Genomic DNA, 24,223 nt, shown 5'->3' with positions numbered 1-24,223 from the left:
CTACAAAAGACTCATAAACTTTGTGTATTTTAGAAAGGATTTATCCAGCAAAACTTCAAGATGACGTCACCAAGCTGTTGGTGGGGACTATCAGACAATACCATATTGCTGAAATATTTATGTTTTATGTAATGAATGTTTTTGTATTTATGTAAATGGCCAAGTGCGTTAATAAAGTCTATTATTTAAGATTCTTTCGAATTCTTTCAAAAACATAAAACGAACTGCAAGGGATGTCAAGATTCTTTCAAAAACTCACGGTTGAGTGCCTCTGATCGCCAAATCACAACCTAGTAACTTTCTTTCTTTCCCCGCCATCTTGTAATCCTGCGCCCGTTTCCACCACATACCAACCCACTGCAACGTTGCATGACGTTCAAATGACATCCGCCAGCCGTTTGACATTTGAGCGTCATTGCAACCTTTACCCTTGCAACCCAACGTAGATTCTCGTAGCCGTTATTTACTAGCGTGTTTATAACGTGAAAATTCATTTGACAAGCAAAAATACAATATTCGTCGGTTCGAAAGAAGCCGTGGAATGCAGGACTCAAATAATGTGAAGCTCGTGGTCGACTGCGAAGGCGAAACCCCATCGATACGATCCATTTAACAAAAATATATGGCCGTACATCAGTGGACGAAAATGGCGAAGTGAACCAATTTTAACAAAATACCACGAAATGCGTTGAGCAGTCGGCCAGATAACGTGATGGGAGTGGATAGCAGTGCTTGATAAGCCCAATGGGACGCAGCTGCATTGCGTGCTTTTCTTTCGATACTGAAATTTTGCCAGAATGTTATGAAAGGTTTAAGTGATATATACATTTTAGTTAAGTTCTAAAGATGTCAAGGGGATATGGCAAGTACCGGCGGGGAGGAAGTTCACACGCGAGTTTTCACTTCGACAACCTGTTCAAGGAAAATGCGAACAAGCCTTCGGCAGCCAGATCGGCTGCCACTGTTGGGAAGTGGGGCATAACCTCTTTCACCTCAATCCGCACCGTCAATGGTAAGTGCGACTTTGAAACGTCAAGGTGGCTGGGACATGTTTAACCTCACCACTAATTAAGTAAGGGTAAGCTAAGAAAGTATTGTAATAAGAGTGCATTGGTATTGGACGACTACTTTTGTTTTCTCGACGTTTCATGACTCCTCAAGTACGAAAAAATAGGTCTCCCGTTTCTGTCTGTCTGTCTGTCTGTACGTCAGCCGTCTGTCCGAATTTTTATTAGATAATCTCCAAAACTATATACTGGACTGATTGTCGTCAAATGTTATATATATATGTATTAGGAATATCATGTAGATGGTAAAACGCTAACCAAAATTTGCATAAGCATTTCCACCAACAATAGGATGACGTTATCTCTAAAAATTGCTTAGTAAAGATCATTTTTTATCAAAGTTGTATAACAATATTTTGTAATGAAAGTGTAAAATTGATTGCTCTAAAATCTTCCAAACGTTTTAAGGTCGTAATCATGGTAAATCATTAATCAAAATTTATTCGTTTATCCCCTTCCAAAAAATTGATGACGTCATGTCAAAATTTTGCTGAATAAATTCTCTCTGAAATACGCAAAATATTATGTCCATATTCTTGTTGTGTATCAATGCACTTATAGTTTTTAGAATTATGTACTTATACAGGCTGACTCAAAAAAATGGATGAGGCAGTTTATTAAAGGTTATCATAAAAAAATAAAATTCGCAGAACCAAATGTTATAATTTTTCTAAAAATCTGGATTTATTTATCTTCGATTTTACTATTTTTCATTTTTCCATTTTTAGTGTTTCGGTTTCATAATTTTTGTTTTTTTAACTTTAATTTTTTTCCCATTTTCGATATTACAGTTTTTCATTTTCCGATTTTTCAGTTTCTCAGTTTTTCGTTCTTAACTTTTATTTTTTATTTTCCCGATTTTTAAATTCTCATTTTCTCGATTTTATATCACAATTGTTATTTTTCATTTCCTTTAATTTTGCAATTTTCCACTTTCGGTTTATAATTTTTTGTTTTTTCAACTTTAATTTTGTCAATTTCTCGACTTCCAGTTTTCGATTTATTTTATTTTCATTTTTTCGATTTTACCTATATCAGTTTTTCGTTTTTTCATTTCTATGTATTCTTTCAACTTTACCATTTTTCAATGTTTCGGTTTCAAAATTTTTCATTTTTCATTTTTCCTTTTTCGATATTACATTTTTATACTATTATATTATTATTATTACAATTTTACCATTTTTCCATTTTTTTCGAAAAACTGGAAAATTAAAAAATGAAAATTCTATGACTTTCATACCGTAAAATTAAAGAAACCAAAAAAATGAAGAATCGAAAAATTGAAAAATGGAAAAACTGAAAAATCTAAAATTGGAAAAACGAAAAATTAAAAAATATAAAATTCAAAAATCGAAAAATTGAAAAATGAAAAAACTTGAAATTGCAAATCAAAAAATTGCAAAATCTAAAACAAAAGTTGCAAAAACGAAAAACTGGAAAATTGTAAAATGAAAATCCGAAGAGTTTCATATCATAAAATTGAAGAAACAAAAAAAATAGAAAATTTAAAAATAACAAATCAAAAAATTGGAATGGAAAAAACAACAAATTATAAAATCAGAACAAAGAAAACTCGAAAAATTGCAATAAGAAAAATGAAAAATCGAAACGAGAAATTGCAAATCGTAAATTTGAAGAAATGAAAAATTAAAGAAACAACGAAACGAAAAATTATAAACTGGAAACATTGAAAAAGTGATTTTTTTAATAATTATTTTTACGTATTTAAAATCAAAACTAGAAAAATTGCAAATCAAAAATTGAGGAAACGAAAAATTGAAAAATCGAAAAACCGAAAAATCAAAAATTGAAAACTCGTGAAATTGCAAATCAAAAAAATTGCAAAATCGATAACAAAAGTTGGAAATTCGAAAAACTGGAAAATTAAAAAATGCGTTTCATACCGTAAAATTAAAGAAACCAAAAAAATGAAGAATCGAAAAATTAGAAATCAAAAATTTGCATTTAAAAAAACAAAAAATGATAAAATCATACATAGAAAACTCGAAAAAAATTGTAAAAATTAACAATATAAAAAATTGGAACGAGAAATTGCAAATCAAAAATTTGATGAAACAAAAATTATAAAATCGAATAATTGAAAAATGGTAAAATTCTAAAACCGTAAAATTGAAAAATCGAAAAATTTCCCATTGAAGAAAAATTATAAAATTAGCACATTGAAAAACCGAAAAATTGAAAAAATTAAAAAAAAAGCCCGAAACGAAAAATTGTAAATGGAACAATTAAAAACATCAAAAATTGTAAAACTAAAAATTAAAAACCTGTGAAATTGTAAATCAAAAAAATTGCAAAATCTAAAACAAAAGTCGGAAAATCGAAAAACTGAAAATTAGAAAAGTTTTAATTAATCAGAATTGATCATCACTAAATTAAATTCTATAAAATAAGTCAAATTAAAACTGTAAAATTAATTCTAAGAAATATTATTATTATTATTATAAAATTGAAGAAGAAAGAAAAAATGGAAGATTGAAAAATTGTAAATAAAAAAATTGGAATTGAAAAAACAAAAAATTATAAAATCAGAACACGGAAATTCGAAAAATTGAAAAAATAAAGAAAATGAAAAATTGCAAATGGAAAAATTAAAGAAACGAAACATTGAAAAAATCAAAGTTGAAAAAAAAAATTATAAAATCTAAACATTGAAAAATGGAATAATTAAAAATGATAAAAATCCAAGACCGGAAAATTGAAAAAACAAAAAATTAAAAATTGCAAACTTAAAAAATAGAAAAATTTCACATTGAAAAAAAAAACATAAAATTAGACTATTGAAAAACTGAAAAATTGAAAAAATAAAGAAAATAACCTCAAACGAAAAATTGGAGAAATCAAAAATTGATAAATTAATAATTATAAACTGATGAAATTGCAAAAGGAAAAACAAAAAACTGGAAAATTTAAAAATGAAAATTCGAAGAGTTTCATATAATAAAATTGAAGAAACCAAAAAAAAGAAAATTGAAAAATTGCAAAACAAAAAATTGGAATTGAAAAAACAAAAAATTGTAAAATCAGAACATAGAAAACTTGAAAATTTAAAAAATGAAAAATTAAAGAATCGAAAAATTGAAAAATCCCAAATGGAGAAATTGAAAAAACAAAAAATTATAAATTGAAAAATGGTGAAATTCTAAAACCGTAAAATTGAAAAAGTGATTTTTTTAATAATTATTTTTCCGCATTTAAAATTAAAACTAGAAAAATTGCAAATCAAAATATGGAAGAAACAGAAAATTAAAAAATCGAGAAACCGAAAAGTTGAAATATACCTAAATCAAATAAACCCAAACAAAAACTTGTGCAAATCGAAAAATTGAAGAAATGAAAATTTCAAAAATGGAAAAATTGAAATTTTAAAAAATGGAAACTCGAAGGGTTCCATGTCGTATAATAATTGAAGAACCAAAAAAAAAAATTGAAAAATTGAAATCGACAAATTGCAGATCGAAAATTTAAAGAATCGAAAAATTGAAGAAACGGCAAATGAAACAAATTTAAAATTGAAAAAATAAAGAAGAAAAGCCTAAACGATAATTGCAAATCGAAAAAGTGAAGCAAATAAAAAATCGAAAAACTAAAAATTAAAAACTTGTGAAATTGCAAATCAAAAAATTTGCAAAATCTAAAACAAAAGTTGTAAATTCGAAAAACTGAAAAATTTAATAATGAAAATTCTAAGGGTTTCATATCCGTAAAATTAAAGAAACAATAACATGAAAAATTGAAAAATTGCAAATAAAAAAATTGAAATACGGAAAAATTGTAAAATCGGAACATAAAAAACTCGAAAATTGTAAAAATAAAGAAAATTCAAAATATAAACAGAAATTGCAAATCGAAAATTTGAAGAAATGAAAAATTAAAGAAAAAAAAGTGAAAAATTGATCATTCGCAAATGGAGAAATTGAAAAAACAAAAAATTGTAAAATCGTATAATTGAAAAATGGTAAAATTTTAAAACCGTAAAATCGAAAAACTCAATATTTTTTAAAGTAATTATTTTTACACATTTAAAATTAAAACTAGAAAATTTGTAAATCTAAAATTTGAAAAACGAAAAATAAAAAAATCGAAAAATTTCATATTGAAAAATAAAATAATAAAATTTGAATTGTGAAAGACCGAAACATTGAAGAAATCAAAAATTGAAAAATTAAAAATTAAAAACTCGTGAAATTGCAAATCAAAAACTTTCAAAATCTAAAACAAAACTTGGACAAACGAAAAACTGAAAAAATTAAAAATGAAAATTCGTAGTTTCATTATCATCAAATTAAAAAAACAAAAACAAAAAAAATTGAAAATTGCAAAACAAAAACAAAAAAAATTGAAAATTGCAAAACAAAAATTAGAATTAAAAACTCAAAAAATTATTAAGTCGTGATATAGAAAACTCGAAAATTTGTGAAAATAAAAACTTGAAACGGGATGGCAAATCGAAAATTGAAGAAATGAAAAATTGAAAAATCGCAGATGAAAAAATTGAAGAAACGGAAAAATTGTTAAATCAAAATTGAATAAACAAAAAATATAAAATCTAAAGATTGAAAAATCGAATAATTGAGAAATGGTAAAATTCTAAAACTGTAAAATTGAAAAAGTGAACATTTTTTAAAAATAGTTATTTTGACTTATTTAAAATTCAAAAAACTAGAAAAATTGCAAATCAAAAATTGAAGAAACGGAAAATTGAAAAATCTAAATTTGAAAATTGAAAAATTGAAACGTCCAATAGTTGTAAAATCGAAAAGCTGAAAAACTTGAAGAGTTGCATGTCGTAAATTTCAAGGAAAAAAAATGAAAAATTGAAAAATTTCAAATCGAGAATTAGAAGAAACGAAAAATAAAAAAATTTAAATTTGAAAATCAAAAAATTAGAAAAATTTTGAAAATAAAGAAAATAAAAAACTGAAACGAAAAATTGCAAATCGAAAATTTGAAAAAATTAAAAATTGAAAACTCGAGAAATTTTAAAGCAAAAAATTGAAAAATCGAACAAATGAAAAGTTATAGAGGTTATCAGAAAAAAAGAGGGAAAAAGGGGGGAAATTCTGTCGAAACAACCATTTCTTTATTCGTACATTCACTCTTGATATATATCACTCCATCTGTTCGGTAAACTTATAGACTTATCAGAGCTTTTGTATATTTTCTCAAAAACTGATTCATAATATCAGAACATTTTGGATTCATGATAACAATAATAATAATAAGTATTTGTTCTGTCCAGAAAACGACAAGCTCGCCTCCTCCGAGGGCGACTCCGCCCCCAAGCCCAAGAAGTTCTTCAAGAGCCGCAACACCGACCCGCCCGACCTCCCCTCCTCCTACAAGACTTCCGCCGACATGACTTACGGCAGCGTGACGAAGAAACTCAAGGTCGTCGACGACCCCGCCGACAGGAGCACAAAGACCGTGCCTCGGAAATTCTTCTCGTCGAAGAACTCGCCCGAAAAGACTGTACTAAGTTCAAATGTAAATAACTCTAAGCGAAACGAAACGAAACCTCCAATAGTTTTAAGGATATGTAGAGGGAAATCTCAGCTGGTGAACGACTCGGACGAGTCCGAGAGCACGCCGACGCCCTCCAGCACGCCGTCGACGTCGAACGCGACGTCGCCGCGGGCGCTCAAGGACACGGCGCAGCGGTCGCCGAACTGCCGGATCACGCGGTCGGCGCGCCGCAGCATGCAGCAGGACCCGAGCAGCAGCCCCGCCACCGCCGACACCCCGGGGGAGTTCTCGCTGTTCACGTCGCCCAAGCAGGACATGGACCTGTCGCCGCAGTACATCCCGGCGGAGAAGTACGAGCTGGAGAGGAAGGCCATGTACGATAATTTGCTGAGGCCGAACTCGCCGACGATGGCGGAGCAGGGGGAGGAGGCGGCGGGGCACGGGATTGACCTGGTGGAGGATATCCTCTTGAAGAGGGACGAATTGAAGGAAGACCCAGTGGAATTCTACAAGAAGGAGTCGGTAAGTATTTTTGTATTGCGTAAACTTTTTAGTAATAGTAGTAATAAAGATAACTGCAAAATTTATAATTCATTATGTAACTTGACATCACATTTTTCTTGTTGATGTATGTGCAACTGATTATTATTAATTATTACACCTTTAATGTATCGAATTAATATCCTGTTGCAAAATTAAACAGTCTTCATGGATAACTTTCAACGAATATACAATTACTATATCGTTAATAAATATTAAAAACGTAAGTGGACCTAAATTTGAACCCTGCATAAACACTTTGTTTTTTTACAAAATGTTGGACACAATTCTAACCTAAGATTCACCATTTGATATTTCAAATATTCTATTGTTGAGAGAAAACTGTGTAAAAAGATTAAGCCCCACCCACCCGCCCGATCTCAATTGTGATGAATTTTTCATTCGCTGTCAGACGGAGGGGAGGAGCTTAATTGCAAATTCCATATTTCTCTACAGAAATTTACCATTTTGAACGTGTTTTAAGTTTCCCGTTATGAAAAAAGGATTACATCTATTTAATAAAAAAATAAGGCTAAATATAAGCCCCACCCACCCACTCTATTTCACTTGTGATGATTTTTTTTATTGGTCGTGAGCCGAAGGGCGGAGCTTAATTGCAAAATCCATGTTTCCGAGCGAAAAGTCGAACAACCCAAATATTGGAAAGTCGAAAAATCGAAAAAGCCAAAAATCGAAAACTCGATATATCATAAATCGAGATATCGATAAGTCATCAATCGAGAAGTTAAAATATTTAAAAATTGCAAAATCGAAGACACCTAAAATTGGAAGGTCGAAAAATTCAAAATCGAGAAATTGAAAAATGCAAGTCGAGAAATCGAAATGTCGTAAAGTCGGGAAATTGAAAATTTGAAAAATGGAGAAATTGAAAAATCGAAAAATCCAAAATCTTTGCCTTTTTACTTAATACGGTTTTCTTTCAACAATAGAATACTTAAAACATAAAATGATGAATTTGAGGTTAGAATTATATTCGACACTTTGTTTTTTTACAAAATGTTGGACACAATTCTAACCTCAGATTCACCATTTGATATTTCAAATATTCTATTGTTGAGAGAAAACTGTATAAAAAGATAAGCCCCACCCACCCACCCGATCTCAATCGTGATGAATTTTTCATTCGCTGTCAGACGGAGGGGCGGAGCTTAATTGCAAATTCCATATTTCTCTACAGAAATTTACCATTGAACGTGTTTTAAGTTTCCCGTTATGGAAAAAGAATTACATATATTAAAAAAAAAACAAGCAAAGCTAAATATAAGCCCCACCCACCCACCCGATTTCACTTGTGATGATTTTTTTTTATTGGTCGTGAGCCGCAGGGCGGAGCTTAATTGCAAAATCCATATTTCCGATCGAAAAGTCGAACAACCCAAATATTGGAAAGTCGAAAAATCCAGGAATTGAACAATCCAAGTCGAAAAATCGAATAAGCCAAAAATCGAAAATTCGATATATCATAAATCGAGATATCGAGAAGTCATCAATCGAGAAGTTAAAATATTTAAAAATTGCAAAATCGAAAACACCTAAAATCGGAAGGTCGAAAAATTCAAAATCGAGAAATTGAAAAATGGAAGTAGAGAAATCAAAAAATCGAAGTATCGGAAAGTCGAAAAAGCGAAATTAAAAATCGAAATGTCGTAAAATCGGGAAATTGAAAATTTGAAAAATGCAGAAATTGAAAAATCGAGAATCCAAAATATTTGCGTTTTTTCTTAATACGCTTTTCTTTCAACAATAGAATACTTAAAACATAAAATGCCGCCCCGATCTCATTTGTGATGAATTTTTCATTCGCTGTCAGACGGAGGGGCGGAGCTTAATCGCAAAATTCTCTACAAAAATTTGCCATTTTGAACAAGTTTTAAGTTTCCTACTATGAAAAGACGATTGCATATATTAAAAAAAACACAGCTAAACATAAGCTAAACATTCCATTGACGCCACCTCAAAATTTTACTTAAGTAAATGCTGTTTAATGTTATAAAATACCTTATTCCTATACTTGTGGTTTATGAATCCACCTGAACTTTTTAATTATTATTTTTATTGCCGAATCCTTTTTTATTGTCAAATCAAAAACGGCTCATCTTTTTTTTTCCGAAAATTTGAGTAGGATTTGACAAAAATTTAATTAAAAAACCAGTGTTTTTTGTCACTAAAGGTAGCAAGAATATTTTAAAATTAGGAGCTTCATTTACGTTTGTTCAGGTTTTGATAATGCTTTATATTTTGTTGTGTTGTTTTAATTTTCACTTTCCATGTATTTTAACATGGGTTCACAAGTATTCGACACTGTGCCACGTTTTAATAGTGTTTATGTTAATTTTGGGCAATAAAGATAATTTATTTTTATTTATGTTGATAAATACTAAATAGTAGTAGTGTTTTTTTTATGTTTACAAAGTTTACTGGAATATTTTTAATTAATTATTATTTAATTAAAGTAGTAGACAGTAGGTCCCTGTTTTTTTTCCCATGATAACTATAAATTAATAAATCAAGGCTGATTCATAAACCACAAATATAGAATTGTTATTTTTAAATTTAAATAACATTGACAATGCAAAATTTTTAGGTTACGTCATTAAAATGTTGGTAGCGAGAATCAGACAAATTTTGGTTATCGTTTTAGCATCTACACGATATTCCTAAAATACAAATAAAATTCAAGGATTGGCTGTCTAATAAAATGGACTCAAACGAAAGACGATATAAACAGGCGGAAATAGCGAAAATTATCGTTTTATTTTGTTGGAAATATTTTATTCTATACAGTATTCAATTTATTTTGATTTTAACTGCATTTGAAACGGCCGTAAAATGCACTATATTTTCGTAGTTTGAAAAGATAAGAAAAGAAAATAAAATAAAAAGAAGGATGATTTTATTGCCTTTTTTGAAGCTTTTTGGGTTACTTTTATACCTTGTTTTGGTCTCTTTTCAATTAGCTTTTTTTCACTTTTTGTTGTCCTCTTTTTTACTTTTTTTTATGTCCCGGTTTATTTTTTTGGGGTCGCATTTGTCACATTTTCTTGGGGGCTGGTTTTTCGTTCTTTTTTTAAAGTTTCTGTATCGTCTTTTGTTCTCTTTTTTAATCATCTTTTTTCATTGTCCTTTTTTCACACTTTTTGTATTCCTATTACGTGTTCGTTTATTCAATTTTTTTATTTACAATATCCAATTTTTCATATATTTTTTTGTTTCTTGAATTTAACAAAGAGTTTTCCAACTTTTAGTTTTTGCAATTTTTCTAGGTTTTTTATTTTCTTTCTTTTTTCAAGTTTTCAGTTTTTCGCTTTTTAAAACTTTGGCTATTTTAATTTTTCGTTTTTTCAGTTCCTCGATTTTTCAGTTTGTCGTTTCGTCAGTTTTTGATTTTTTTGTAGTTTTCCAATTTTTCAATTCGATGCGTTTTTCCTTGTTTTCAATTTTTCGGTTCATTATTTTTTTTTTAGTTTTTCAGTGTTTCAGTTTTTCATTTCTTCGATTTCGAAATGGAAAAATTGTAAAATTGAAAAATCAAAAACGAAAAAATATAAAATGAAAACTTGGAAATCCGAAAATTACTAAATTGAAAATTTAAAAAAATGAAAAATCGGAGAATTGTGACAAATCAATAACTGAAATTTTGAAAAATTGAGTAACCGAAAAAATAAAAAACGGTCTGTTTCGCCTTTTTCTCACAATTCGTTGTCTCCTTTTTTTTCTGGTTTTTTCGTGCCATTTTTTGTCGCCTTTTTTGTGGTTTCTTTTATCCCCTTTTCATCGCCTCTCTCTTTTCCCTCTTTTGCCTTATTTCGCCCATTAATAATCTTTCTTTTTAGTTTTTGTGGACTTATTAAATTTTTTGGATCACCTGTTTTTTAATCTCATTTTTTATTTTCCACTTTTTTGCCACTTTTTTGTGTTCCTTTGAATATTTTCACATTTTATTGTCTTTTTCTCGATTGTCGTATTTTTTTTGTCGGAATTGTTTGTTTCCATTTTTTTCTTGGAATTTTTTTGGTAGTTTTTGCCAATTCTTTTTTATTTTCTTTGGTTGTGATTTTGTCCTTTTTGTTGCCTTTTTTGTCGCATGTTATTTTTGTCCCCCTTTTTGTACTCTTTGTTTCTCTCCCGGCTTTTCTATTTTTTTGTAGCATTTTCGCCTTTTTCTCACAATTCGTTGTCTCATTTTTTTCTTGTTTTTTCGTGCCATTTTTTTGTCGCCTTTTTTTTGTGATTTCTTTGATCCCCTTTTCATCGCCTTGTTTTTCGCTAATTTTTTGTCGCTTTTTCTTTAAATTTCTTTCCTTTTATCATTCTTCACCCTTTTTTGTCACGTTTTTGTTTTCTCGGCCTTTTTTGCCTCACCTTGGAATTGGTTTTTAGTTTCTTTGATGGCAATTTTTTTAATCCCTTTTTATCACCTTATTTTCGTTTTTTTTTTTGCCGTCTTTTTTTTCATATTTCTTTTGTTTCTGTTTTTACAATTTTTTATCCCTCTTGTAGGTTTTTTGTTCCCCTATTTATAGCCGTTTTGTTACCTCTTTTTTCCTTTCTTCGTCCATTATTGCCTTATTGAATTTTTTGATTCATTTGTGTTTTTTTTTTGTAGATTTGCCTGGTTTTTGTCCTTTTTTTTTGGGTTTTTTTGCCAATTCTTTTTTATTTTCTTTGATTGCAATTTTTGTTCCCCATTTTGTTGCTTTTTTTTGTTGCATGTTATTTTTGCTTTTTTTTTTCTCACGGTTTTTGTCGTCGTTTTTTAGATTTTTGCCGGGTTTTTTTTTGTTTTTTTTTTTTTGCTTACATGTTTTGCCTTTTTTGATGCTTTTTTTTGCGTTTCTTTTATATTTTTCTGGTCCCTTTATGTTTCGCCTTTTTTTCATATTTTGTTGTCTCCTCTTTTTTATTATTTCTTGTTTCCTATTTTCAATGGCGTTTTTTTTTTGACGCTGTTTTATCCCGTTTTTTGTTGTTGTACTTTTTATGGCCTTTTTTGTCGCGTTTTTTGCCATTTTCTTTGTCGTTTCTTTTTATAGCCGGTTTTTTTGGCGTGTTTTTTCATATTTCTTTTGTTTATGTTTTTATGATTTTTTTATCTCCTCTTGTAGTTTTTTTATTCCCCTATTTTGTTATTAGCCTTTTTGTGACCTCTTTTTCCCTCTTTTGCTTTTTTTCGTCCATTTATGATCGTTTTTTTTTTAAGTTTTTTGTCGCGTTATTGAATTTTTTAATCACCTGTTTTTTTTTGTCGGAATTGTTTCCATGCTTTTCTGGAATTTTTTGCTAGTTTTTTATTTGGTTTTTCTAGTTTTTTTTTTTGCGTTTTTTGCTAATTTTTAATCCACGTTTTTTTGTCTTTTTTTTTTTAGATTTTTGTCGCTTTTTTGTAAAAATTTTTATCGTCTTTCTTAAATCACCTTTTTTTTACCTACATTTTTTGCCTTTTTTTTGACTTTTTTTTTTGCGTTTCTTTTTTGTTTTTTTTTTGGTCCCTTTTTGTTACGCTTTTTTTTTAATCTCCTTTTTTTGTTGTCTTTTTTTTTTTTTTTTAATATGTTTTTGTGTTTCTTTTAATTGTTTCACATTTCATTGTCTTTTTCTCGATTATCGTGTTTTTTTTGTCGAAATTGTTTGTTTCCACGTTTTTTGTCGAAATTTTTTTGGTAGTTTTTTGCCCGTTTTTTTTTGTTGTTTTTGAGAATTGAAAAAGTGAAATTTATTGTACATAATTATTTTAACATTTTTAAAATTAAAACTAAAAAAATCGCAAATCAAAAATTGAAGAAACGGAAAATTGAAAAAATAAATAAAATAAACCGAAACGAAAAATTGAAGAAATGAAAAATCGAAAAATTAGAAATTGAAAACTCAAGAGTTGCATGTCGTAGAATTGAACGAACAAAAAAATCAAAAATTGGAAGATTTCAAATCGAAAAATTGAAGAACTTAAAAATTAAAAAACTGAAATTGCAAAATTTTAAAACTGAGGAAACAAAACGAAAAATTGAAAAATCGTGAATGAAAAAATTGAAACTGAAAAATTCGAGTCAAAAAACTGCTAGAGTGTTATTTAAGCCACTGGTTTTTACTTTAGAGAAGTTATTGTGTAATGTTTTTTGACGTTTCTTTGCATTTTTTGCCGATTCTTTTTTATTTTCTTTGGTTGCGATTTTTTGGGGAACCTTTTTTGTTGCTTTTTTAGCGCAGGTTATTTTTGCTTTTCTTCTCGTAGTTTTTTGTCGTTTTTTTTTTTTAAGATTATTTGCTGCTTTTTTCTCTTTTTTTTTTGTAGAATTTTTTGTCGTCTTTCTTAAATCACCTTTTTTGCCTTTTTTGCGATTCTTCTATGTTTTTTTGGTCCCTTTGTGTTTCGCCGTTTTTAATCTCTTTTTTTTTTGTTTCTTTTAATTTTTTCACATTTCATTGTCTCTTTTTTGTTGTTTTTTCTAGCGTTTTTTGCCAATTCTTTTTCATTTTCTTTGGTTGTGATTTTTGTTTTTTTTTACATATTTCTTTTGTTGTTTTTATGATTTTTTTTTTGTCCCATTATAGTTTTTTGTTTCCCTAAGCCTTTTTCGTGACCTCTCTTTTCCCTCTTTTGCCTTATTTCGCCCATTAATAATCTTTTTTTTTTTAGTTTTTGTGGTGTTATTGGATTTTTTGGATCACCTGTTTTTAATCTCATTTTTTATCTTTTTTTTTTTGGCCACTTTTTTGTGTTCCTTGGAATATTTTCACATTTTATTGTGTTTTTCTCGATTGTCGTATTTTTTTGTTGGAGTTGTCTGTTTCCATTTTTTTCTTCTAATTTTTTTGGTAGTTTTTGCCAATTCTTTTTTATTTTCTTTTGTTGTGATTTTGTCCTTTTTGTTGCCTTTTTTGTCGCATGTTATTTTTGACCAAGTTTTAAGTTTTTTTGTCGCGTTATTGAATTTTTTAATTACCTGTTTTTGATCTCTTTTTTATTGTTATTTTTTAATGCTTCTTTGTGCTTCTTTTAATTTTTTCACATTTTATTGTCTTTTTTCTTGATTGTCGTGTTTTAATTGTCGGAATCGTTTGTTTTGACCTTTTTTTTGTTGTTGGATTTTTTTGTGTTTTTTGTCTTTTCTTGTATTTATTCCAATTCATTTTAATTTTCTTCGGTTGCCTTTTTTTGAGGCTTTTTTATGTTTCTTTTACGTTTTTCTGATCATTTTGTGTTTCGCCTTTTTTCCATTTTCTTTGGTTGCGATTTGTTCATCCCTTTTATCGGCGGTTTTTTTTTACTTTTTTTCGTCTTTTTTTACATGTTTCTTTTGTCGCTCTTTTTACTTCCCTAGCGTAAGCGAAGGAAGTATTGTAATCGAGTCCGTCGGCCGACCCTCTACTTTTACGTTTTCTCGACCTTTCATGACCCCTAGAGTACGAAGAAAAAAGTCTCCCGTTTCCGTCTGTCTGTCCGTCTATCTGCCTGTCTGTCATTCTTCTTTATGTATCGTGGGTAGAATTGTTATTATGTATTATCATCGACAAATAGATATTTTTTGTACTTTGAGAGCTGTTGGAATTTTTAATTACAATCAAATGTCGTAGTTGTATTCTAATATTCTATAGTTGTTGACTATTTATGTATAATAATTGTTGCTATAATTATAACAAGAGCGAAGACAGCGAAGACAAAAGCCAGCCGAGCATAGATCAAGAAGAAGAAGAAGAAACGCGGCAAGAAGAAGAAATCATGATTAAAGAAGCCACGGAAGAGGCGATCGTGGCACTAGCAAGACAAGACGACCCGGTGACCAAAGGCTCCATAGAGGAGGAGTGGGACACCGACTCGGACAGCAACAGCACCTCCGGCGAGCCGAAGAACTCCATCGACGAGAACGAGCCCTCGCAGCCCCTCACCGACGACCACAAGGACGAATCAACCGAAGACAAACAAGAGGAAGCGACGCCTCCAGTGAAACTCGTAATATCCAAGAAAAAAGGGAGTATTTTTAAAAGTAGACCTTTAGTAACCGACGTGACGAAAAAAAGACGCGCGTTATATAAACACAAGTGGAGTGACGATAAAGATGGAAATCAAAAGACTAACGACAATTCAGGAAGCAATAATACGAATAGTTCGGTGTACGACGAATTCGGGTTTAACGACGACCCTCTGACCAGGGTGACGGTGGCGGGCGCCGACGACGAGGAGGAGAGCGTGACGAGCATAAAATGCACGAAGAGCGACAAAGGGGTAAGTGGGTCGAGTTTTTTATTAAAAAAAACGCAAAAACCGCTGTTTTAGTATTATACGGTTGTTAGAAATGTCAAGAAGGCGCACCAGATTCAGGAAATCGGGGAGTTTCAAGAGTTCAACGACGACGTGGAGTACATCCTAGACGCGTTGCAGGACAACAACCCGATCAGCACGCGGTGTCTGTCGGCGATCACTCTAGCCTCCAAGTGCATGGTTCCCGCTTTCCGGATGCACGTGCGCGCCCACGGGACCGTCGCTAAGTTCTTCAAGGCACTACATGACGCTACCAAAGACCAGAGCCTGGGCTTGTGCACGGCGACGGTGATGTTCGTCCTGAGCCAGGACCGCCTCAACATGGACCTAGACCGCGATTGCCTCGAGCTGATGCTGAACCTCCTCGAATCGGACGTGACTTACCAGCAGGCGCTCGACGAGTGCGGGCTGAGCTCGGCGCAACTCGAGAAGAACAAGCAAAAGGTGAGGGAGCTGTGCGCCGAAATCCAGAGCCAAGGTCACGCCATGCACCTGAATCTCGACAACATCACCGTGGGCCAGCTCGCGATGGAGACGCTGCTGAGCTTGACGTCGAAGCGGGCCGGGGAGTGGTTCAAGGAGGAGCTGCGGGAGCTGGGCGGGCTGGAGCACATCATGAAGACGATATGCGAGTGCTGTAGGTGGGTTACAAAGAAAAACAAACTGAGTTTTTTGTGGTTTTGATTCAACTGGTTTTGTAGGCAAGTTTCGGATTACGTGGTGTCGTGGACGGACGTCTTGTTGGATAAACTGCGCAAGGTCGACAGGTGTCTGCGGGTTTTGGAGAACGTGAGTGAGGGTGGGGGTGTCGATAGAGGTGTAATTTGGGGTTTTAGGTGACGCATAACAATGAAGAGAATCAAACGTACCTGTTAAAATATAATGATGGAGTGATTTTAGATACACTTGTTAATTTGTACAAATTGTGTGATGGCGAAATACCTCTGTATCCAGTGACTGACATTACGGACAAGGAGTCGACGGGGACTATTATTAGGGAGGCGCTGCTTGTTACTTTAAAAGTATTAATAAATTTAACTCATCATTTCAGTAGGCAATGTAAGTTGATGGGTTCTGGGTTTTTCGAGTACTGAGAGTCGGTTGGTTTTAGCTATGGGAAGCTCGCTCATTGGCTCCAGACCGGGGATTATTGAGACGAGTTTGCACCTGCTTCTTCAAGTACCCCACTATATCCCCGAGCAGAAGAAGTTTGAATTAGGAGTGCTGGTATGTTTCTTCGTTTATTCAAACATGAGCAGCCATTTTTTTAAGTCTAGGGAATTTTTGTCTGTCGGTTGGTAGGTAGACATGCGCGGGATTTTCAAATTTCCCGCTTAGAAATACCTTTTTTAATTTACGAGAACGGAAAACTTGCTTCACTACGAAAACGATTCAGTGATAAAGTCTTGAAACGACATTTCTTGTGATCGTGGAGCGCCATTTTAACAACGTGTAGACTAGAAATACAACGAGATGAATCGAAATGTCACTAAATGACCAGTGGCGTATCATTTCCGTTACGAAATGGGGGCATTCTAAAATTCCGGTACTTCTTTATTAAACGGAATCTCATCTGTATGTTTAAAATTGTATTATGTCCATCTAATGCAGCAGAAATATTAATCGCAATGTAACATTAATAATCGACCAATTTTTCAGGTTCTAATGTTGCTGATTAACCTGATACAAGACAACGATCCGAACAAAAAACTATTAATGGAAGCGAAGGCGCCGGCAAAACTCGAAAGTATATATTCTCGTAAGTATATTAGTAATAATTTGACAGTACGCAATATCGTGGCCAAATTTTATTGTTGAAATCGGTTCTGCTAACCTAAAAATTCGTTGAGTAACTAGCACCATCTAAAGTTTGGTTTTCAAACGTGTCAAAGCTAACAAGAGAGAATAATGAAAGTATGTATTAAAAAAAAAACAACTCCAGTCTTTGACTTTTTTCTTAGGATTCAAACTGATTAATCGTTGTGCGTTATTATTAATAAAACAAACATTTGAATAACATATTTTTAAATTATGAACAAAAACAACAAGAGAAAAATCCATTTTTTTGTAAAAGTTGGTTATTAGTGCTTGCTAAGATAAAACTGATTTTGGCAGATGACATACCTTGTAAGAAAAGAGAGGGTGGGTGGGCGGGGCTAGTACCTGCTAAAATAAAATCGATTTTGGCAAATGACATGACTACAAAGCTAGCAAAATGTACACTTCCAAGAGAAAATAATGAAATCTTATAAAATCAGAAAGAATATGATATTTTTAGCATATTGCAAACATTATTTAAAAAAAAAAACGTATAACTCTTCTTTGATTTTTTTTCTTAGTGTTAAAATTACCTCTAGAATTAATGAAATATCGAGGAGGGTGCGCTTAGTGACAATAATCTACTCGAAATATTAACATGATTGATAAAAAATTGATTAAATATTCCAATGGAAAATGAAAATGAAGAAATCAAGTGAATATGAACTAGTTTTTTTTTTTTTTTTTAAAGTTATTGTATTTGATATATATTCTCAATTTCGAAATTGCAGTTCAATATGTGTTTTTTAAAAATTAACTAAAAAGAAATCGCGATATAGATTTTTTCAATTTGATGACCTAAATTTCTCATTTTTATACTGAATAATCATAAAATTTTTGTCTAACGAATTAAATTTTTTAACCAAAAATGTCAATGTTATTGCACACAAATCTAAATGAGTTGAAAAAATTAAAACTAAAAACCATTGGATAAAAATAACAAGCATTAATTTATTATACTAACTGAAATGATTATGATCAATGACCTGAATTAAATAGTTTTATATTAATTTGGAAAATTACAAGAATTTTTATTATAACATATGTATTGTGGACACCCAGCAGCGAGAAATATTAGGCTTCTCCGCCTCCTCTTTACGGATTTCCATAATCCCATAAACACTTAATTCTACAGAAGAACGTATAATTAACCCCGCCCACCCACCCCGTTTCCTTTTCAGTGATTCATTTTATCTGGTCTGAATGAAAGTGGATCCCATACTGAACGGAAATAAAATTAGTCCTTAGAATGAGAATACCGTGAGTGGGTGGGCGGGGTTAGTACTTGGTAAGATAAGACTGACTTTGGCAGATGACACCCTTTAAGAAAATAGAGGGCGGGTGAAAAAATTAAAAATCGAAAACTCGAGAAATTTTAAATCGAAAAATTGCAAAATTCTAAAAATTGAAGAAACAAGAAATTATAAAATAGAGACATCGAAAAATCTAATATTTGAAAAAATAAAGAAAACAAACCCGAAACGAAAAACTGGAAATAGAATAATTGCAGTATTTAAAACATGAAAAATTCAACATTTGGAAATTTGAAAAACTGAAAAATGAAGAACGGAAAAATTGGAAAAAATGGAATTGAAGAAACAAAAATTGATAAAATTGAAACACTGAAAAATCGCCAAGTTGTACAACGACAATAAAAAACGGAAACGAAAAATTTCAAATCGAAAATTTGGAGAAAAAAATCAAAGAAACGATAAATTGAAAATTTGAATGTCGAATAAATGAAGAAATTTTCAAATCCAATAATCGAAAAACGAAAAACTGAAAAATTTATTTCAAATTGGAAAAACGAAAAATTAAAAAATCTAAATGTTAAAAATTGAAAGCCAAAAATTGCAAATCAAACATTAAAGAAACGGAAAATTGAAAAATCGTAAAACTAAAAAGTTAAAATTGGAAACAACAAATTAAAAAATCTAAAATTGGAAATCGAAAAATTCAAAAATTGAAAAACCGAAAAGTTGAAAAAATAAAAAATTAATGACATATAAAAGTTGGAAAATCTAAAACTGAAAAATCGAAAAATCGTAAAAATGAAGAAAATAAAAAGTTAGAAACGAAAAATTGCAAATCGAAAATTTGGAGAAAAATTGAAGAATGCATTAATTGAAAATTTGAATGTCGACTAACTTAAAAAGTTTTCAAATCCAAAAAAAATTCTAAAGTTGTAAAATTGAAATTTTTTTAAAATTATTATCATTTGTACATGTTTAAATAAAAATCAAAAATTGAAGAAACGAAAAACTGAAAAACTAATTTTAAATTGGAAAAACGAAAAATTAAAAAATCTGAAAGTTAAAAATTGAAAGTCAAAAATTGCAAATCGAAAAATTGGAAAATCCGAAAATTGAAAAATTTTACTTAAAATGAAAACTAGAAAAATTGCAAATCAAGCATTAAAGAAACGGAAAATTCTAAAAATGAAGAAAATAAAAAGTTAGAAACGAAAAATTGAAAATTCGAATGTCGACTAACTTAAAAAGTTTTCAAATCCAAAAAAAAATCTAAAATTGTGAAATTGAAAAATTTTTAAAATTATCATTTGTACATGGTTAAATGAAAACCAAAAATTGAAGAAAGGAAAAACTGAAAAATTAATCTTAAATTGGAAAAACAAAAAATTAAAAAATCTAAAAGTTAAAAATTGAAAGCCAAAAACTGCAAATCGAAAAATTGGAACATCCAAAAACTGAAAAATTTTACTTAAAATGAAAACTATAAAAATTGCAAATCAAACATTGAAGAAACGGAAAATTGAAAAATCGTGAAACTGAAAAGTTAAAATTGGAAAAACAACAAATTAAAAAATTCTAAAATTTGAAAAATCCAAAAATTGAAAAACCGAAAAGTTGAAAAAACAAAAAATTAATGACATCTAGAAGTTGGAAAATCTAAAAACTGAAAAATGTAAAAATGAAAACTCACAGAGTTGCATATCGTAAAATTGAAGAAATAAAAAAAACTGAAAAACTGAAAAATTGCAAATCGAAAAATTGACGAAATCAAAAACTGAAAAAACTGAAACTAAAAAAACCAAAAATTATAAAATCAGAACACTGAAAATTATTTTGATTTTTCAAATCCCTCATTTTCCAATTTCTAAACGTTACAATTTTGCAACTTTTGGATTTCCAGTTCCCGAATTTTCGGATTTTTTAATTTTCAGTATTTAGATTTTACAATAAACACTTAGTTCTTTCGATTTTCAATTTTTAGATTTTTCAAAACTTTCATTTTATGCTGTTTCGTTTTTTCAATTTTACGATTTTTCCCTTTTTGATTCGAAAATTCATCAATTTTTTTTTCGCTTGTTTTGTTTTAAATTTTTATTTTTTCAATTTAAAATTGTTGCATTTTGGATTTTTCGGTATTTCAATTTTTCAGTTTGTCGAGATTCAGATATTTCGATTTTTTGATTGTTCAATCTCTCGATTTTTGTATTTATCGATTTATTTTAATTCGAAATTTTTAACTTTTTGTCTTTTTTATTTTTTACTTCAATTTTTTGGATTTTTCGGGTTTTTAATTTTTCATTTTTTTTTATTATTATTATTTTGGACTTTTCGATTTCTCGATTTTTCAATTTTTCGATTTCTCAGTTTTTCGAAGTCTCCAGTGTTGTTTCAATTTTTTTATTCTTCAGTTTTTCGATATTTTAATTTTTCAAATTTTTTAGTTCTATACAAGAATTTTTTCAAGTTTCAATCTCTGGATCTTTCGATTTTTCAATCTCTCCATATTTCAGTTTTGGGACTTTTTAATATTTTATTCTTCAGTTTTTTGATTCATCAATTTCACGTTTTCAATTTTTCAATTCTTCAATTTCTTACAGATTTTTCAATTATTTTTCGATAGTTCAATTTTTCGGTCAGTTTTTCGAAGTCTCCAGTTTTGTTTCAATTTTTTGATTCTTCAGTTTTTCGATATTTTAATTTTTTAAATTTTTTAGTTCTATACATGAATTTTTTCAAGTTTCAATCTCTGGATCTTTTGATTTTTCAATCTCTCCATATTTCAGTTTTGGGACTTTTTAATATTTTATTCTTCAATTTCACGTTTTCAATTTTTCAATTCTTCAATTTCTTACAGATTTTTCAATTATTTTTCGATAGTTCAATTTTTCGGTTTTTAGATTTTAAATTTTTGAACTGTCTATTTTTTCATGTTTCGATTTCTCAATTTTTTAAGTTTTCCATTTTTCACCTTTTCGATAAATTGAAAATTTGAATGTCGAATAAATGAAAAATTTTCAAATCCAAAAATTGAAAAACGGAAAAATTCTAAAATTGTAAAATTGAACAATTTTAAAAATTATTAGAACATTTTTGTGCATATTTAAATTGAGAACAATAAAAACTGCAGAAGAATGAATAAATGGATAAATTATAAAATTGAAAATTTTTTTAAATTGTTATCATTTGTACATGTTTAAATGAAAACCAAAAATTGAAGAAACTAAAAACTGAAAAATTAATTTTAAATTGGAAAAACGAAAAATTTAAAAATCTAGAAGTTAAAAATTGAAAGCTAAAAATTGCGAATCGAAAAATTGGAAAATCCAAAAATTGAAAAAATTTACTTAAAATGAAAACTAGAAAAATTGCAAATGAAACATTGAAGAAACGGAAAATTGAAAAATCGTGAAACTGAAAAGTTAAAATTGGAAAACGAAAAATCCAAAAATTGAAAAACCGAAAAATCCAAAAATTGAAAAACCGAAAAGTTGAAAAAATAAGAAATTAATGACATCTAAAAGTCGAAAAATCTAAAAACTGAAAAATTTAAAAATAAAAACTCACAGAGTTGCATATTGTAAATTTGAAGAAATAAAGAAACTGAAAAATTGCAAATCGAAAAATTGAAGAAATCAAAAAGTGAAAAAACTGATATTAAAAAAACAAATAATTATAAAATCAGAACACTGAAAAATCGAAAAATTGTAAAAATGAAGAAAATAAAAAGTTAGAAACGAAAAATTGCAAATAGAAAATTTGGAGAAAAAAAATTGAAGAATGGATAAATTGAAAATTTGAATGTCGACTAACTTAACAACTTTTCAAATCCAAAAAAATTCTAAAATTGTAAAATTGAAAAAATTTTTAAATTATCGTTTGTACATGTTTAAATGAAAACCAAAAATTGGAAAAACGAAGAATTAAAAAATCTAAAAGTTAAAAATTGAAAGCCAAAAATTGCAAATCGAAAAATTGGAAAATCCAAAAAGTGAAAAATTTTTGCTTAAAATGAAAACTAGAAAAATTGCAAATCAAACATTGAAGAAACGGAAAATTGAAAAATCGTGAAACTGAAAAGTTAATTGGAAAAACAACAAATTAAAAAATCTAAAATTTGAAAAATCCAAAAATTGAAAAACCGAAGCGTTGAAAAAACAAAAAATTAATGTCATCTAAAAGTTGGGAAATCTAAAAACTGAAAAATTTAAAAATGAAAACTCAAAGTTGCATATCGTAAAATTGAAGAAATCAAAAAGTGAAAAAACTGAAATTGAAAAAACAAAAAATTATAAAATCACAACACTGAAAAATCGATAAATTGTAAAGATGAAGAAAATTAAAAGTTAGAAACGAAAAATTGCAAATAGAAGATTTTTTTGGGTATGCCATTTACCAAAATTAGTTTTATCTTAACAGATACCAGGGGTGCGATTTTGTTTTTACCGATACGATACGAAGCGATAAATGACAAGGACGAAAATATAAACTTCAAATGCGAATGAAAAAGACGACCACATTTTATCGGTACCGATATTTTATCGTTATAGAAATAAAATTCCACCCCAGTAGCGGAGGTAGATTGCGTTGGCGGTGGACAAATTTTTGAGTTTAGGGAACGCTAGATCTTAGTTAGCTATGAACCTATGTCACTGTGGCTGTCAAAAATTTGATTTAAACGTCAACTCAATAACTCTTCAAATTTTTTAATGTTAATATTTGTATGTAGGCGAAGAAAGCGCGGTGGAGGCCTTGATCGCCCAGTTCTACCATTGGGAAGGCTGCGCAAAAATAGCGGAAAAGCGCACCAACGCCATCTTGGACGGCGAGAAGGACGCAGACAGCGCACCCGTGGCTTACAAGTCGAACGAAGAATTCATAGAAGAAACCGTCGCAAAATGTAACTAAAATCGTCACTAGTTTCCATCTCGATGACCGATTTTATTTTCTAGTACTCCAGAAGGCTGGCACCCACATGGAATACACATTTTTGGCTTCTTACATCGTAATGCTTACTGGATTTTTAATAATGGACAACAAGGAATACCAGTACAACGTCCGCCAGTTTCTACGAGGGAACAATTTCGCCGACATGGTGGAACTTTTGAAAAAATTCTTCAATTTTATGAATCTAACCGCATCGGTGAGTATTTGTTTGTGTGACGATAAGCGCTAATGTCGCGTTTCAGACTGAAGCCTCCAGCGTCTGCGCAATTAAAGCCACCGAGAAAGTGATCAAGTTTCTGGAGGAGTGTGACAGTCCGCCGGCCGAAGAAAAAGAAAAGACGAGTTACGCAGAATGCATGGATCTTAGTTACACAATGGCACACTAGCATTTACTTGTAAAGAATCAGTTTTGGTAAATCGTAAGGACGTTCGCAAATTGGTGGTTCCCCGAGAGCACATCGTTAGTACTTACAGTTTACTGAAATCACTAGTAGGTGGAGAAGTTTACAAAAATAGTCATACTACCTAGATTTGATCTTAGATTACTGAACTGAAATATTTCAGATTTATATTTTATATTTGTTTTTGTTAGTATTATTAAGTGCTAAGTTCAAGCAATTATTATGTTAAGGTTCAGTATAAAGTTTTATATTTTTATCACATACTTTATTTTTACAATTCATTGTGTACATAATGTCTATTGTAAATGTTTTTATTTATTTCTTTATTGTCAAATCACCATAATGTTACTGGATTGTTTAATATAATGTAAATAATAAATACTGATACTTTTTAAAACGGAGTTTCCTTGTCGAAAGCAAATCACGAGCCGCCTCTGC

The 24,223-nt window shown here is 29.9% G+C and overlaps 1 protein-coding gene across 1 annotated transcript; it reads left to right on the top strand.

Annotated features, from left to right (window-relative positions):
• Positions 1-413: 413 nt before the first annotated feature.
• LOC135128686 (protein wings apart-like) lies at positions 414-24,182 on the top strand. The gene is made up of 11 exons (XM_064055699.1): positions 414-1,012; positions 6,328-7,073; positions 14,752-15,333; positions 15,385-16,010; positions 16,071-16,158; positions 16,206-16,428; positions 16,481-16,596; positions 17,029-17,128; positions 23,167-23,337; positions 23,390-23,580; positions 23,627-24,182. The coding sequence occupies exons 1-11, from the start codon at positions 847-849 to the stop codon at positions 23,768-23,770; spliced, it is 3,153 nt and encodes a 1,050-aa protein (XP_063911769.1). The 5' UTR covers positions 414-846; the 3' UTR covers positions 23,771-24,182.
• Positions 24,183-24,223: the final 41 nt, after the last annotated feature.

This window comes from Zophobas morio, unplaced genomic scaffold (assembly GCF_036711695.1).
Source record: "Zophobas morio isolate AGI-343-1 ecotype UQ-CSIRO unplaced genomic scaffold, CSIRO_AGI_Zmor_V1 ptg000014l, whole genome shotgun sequence".
NCBI lineage: Eukaryota > Metazoa > Arthropoda > Insecta > Coleoptera > Tenebrionidae > Zophobas > Zophobas morio.
This window is presented reverse-complemented; position numbering and strand designations above follow the sequence as displayed.

Coding starts and splice junctions, on each gene's coding strand:
- LOC135128686 (XM_064055699.1), top strand. CDS start 847: ATGTCAAGGGGATATGGCAAGTACCGGCGGGGAGGAAGTTCACACGCG. Junction 7,074..14,751: donor AATTCTACAAGAAGGAGTCG/GTAAGTATTTTT, acceptor AATTATAACAAG/AGCGAAGACAGCGAAGACAA. Junction 23,581..23,626: donor TTATGAATCTAACCGCATCG/GTGAGTATTTGT, acceptor GTCGCGTTTCAG/ACTGAAGCCTCCAGCGTCTG.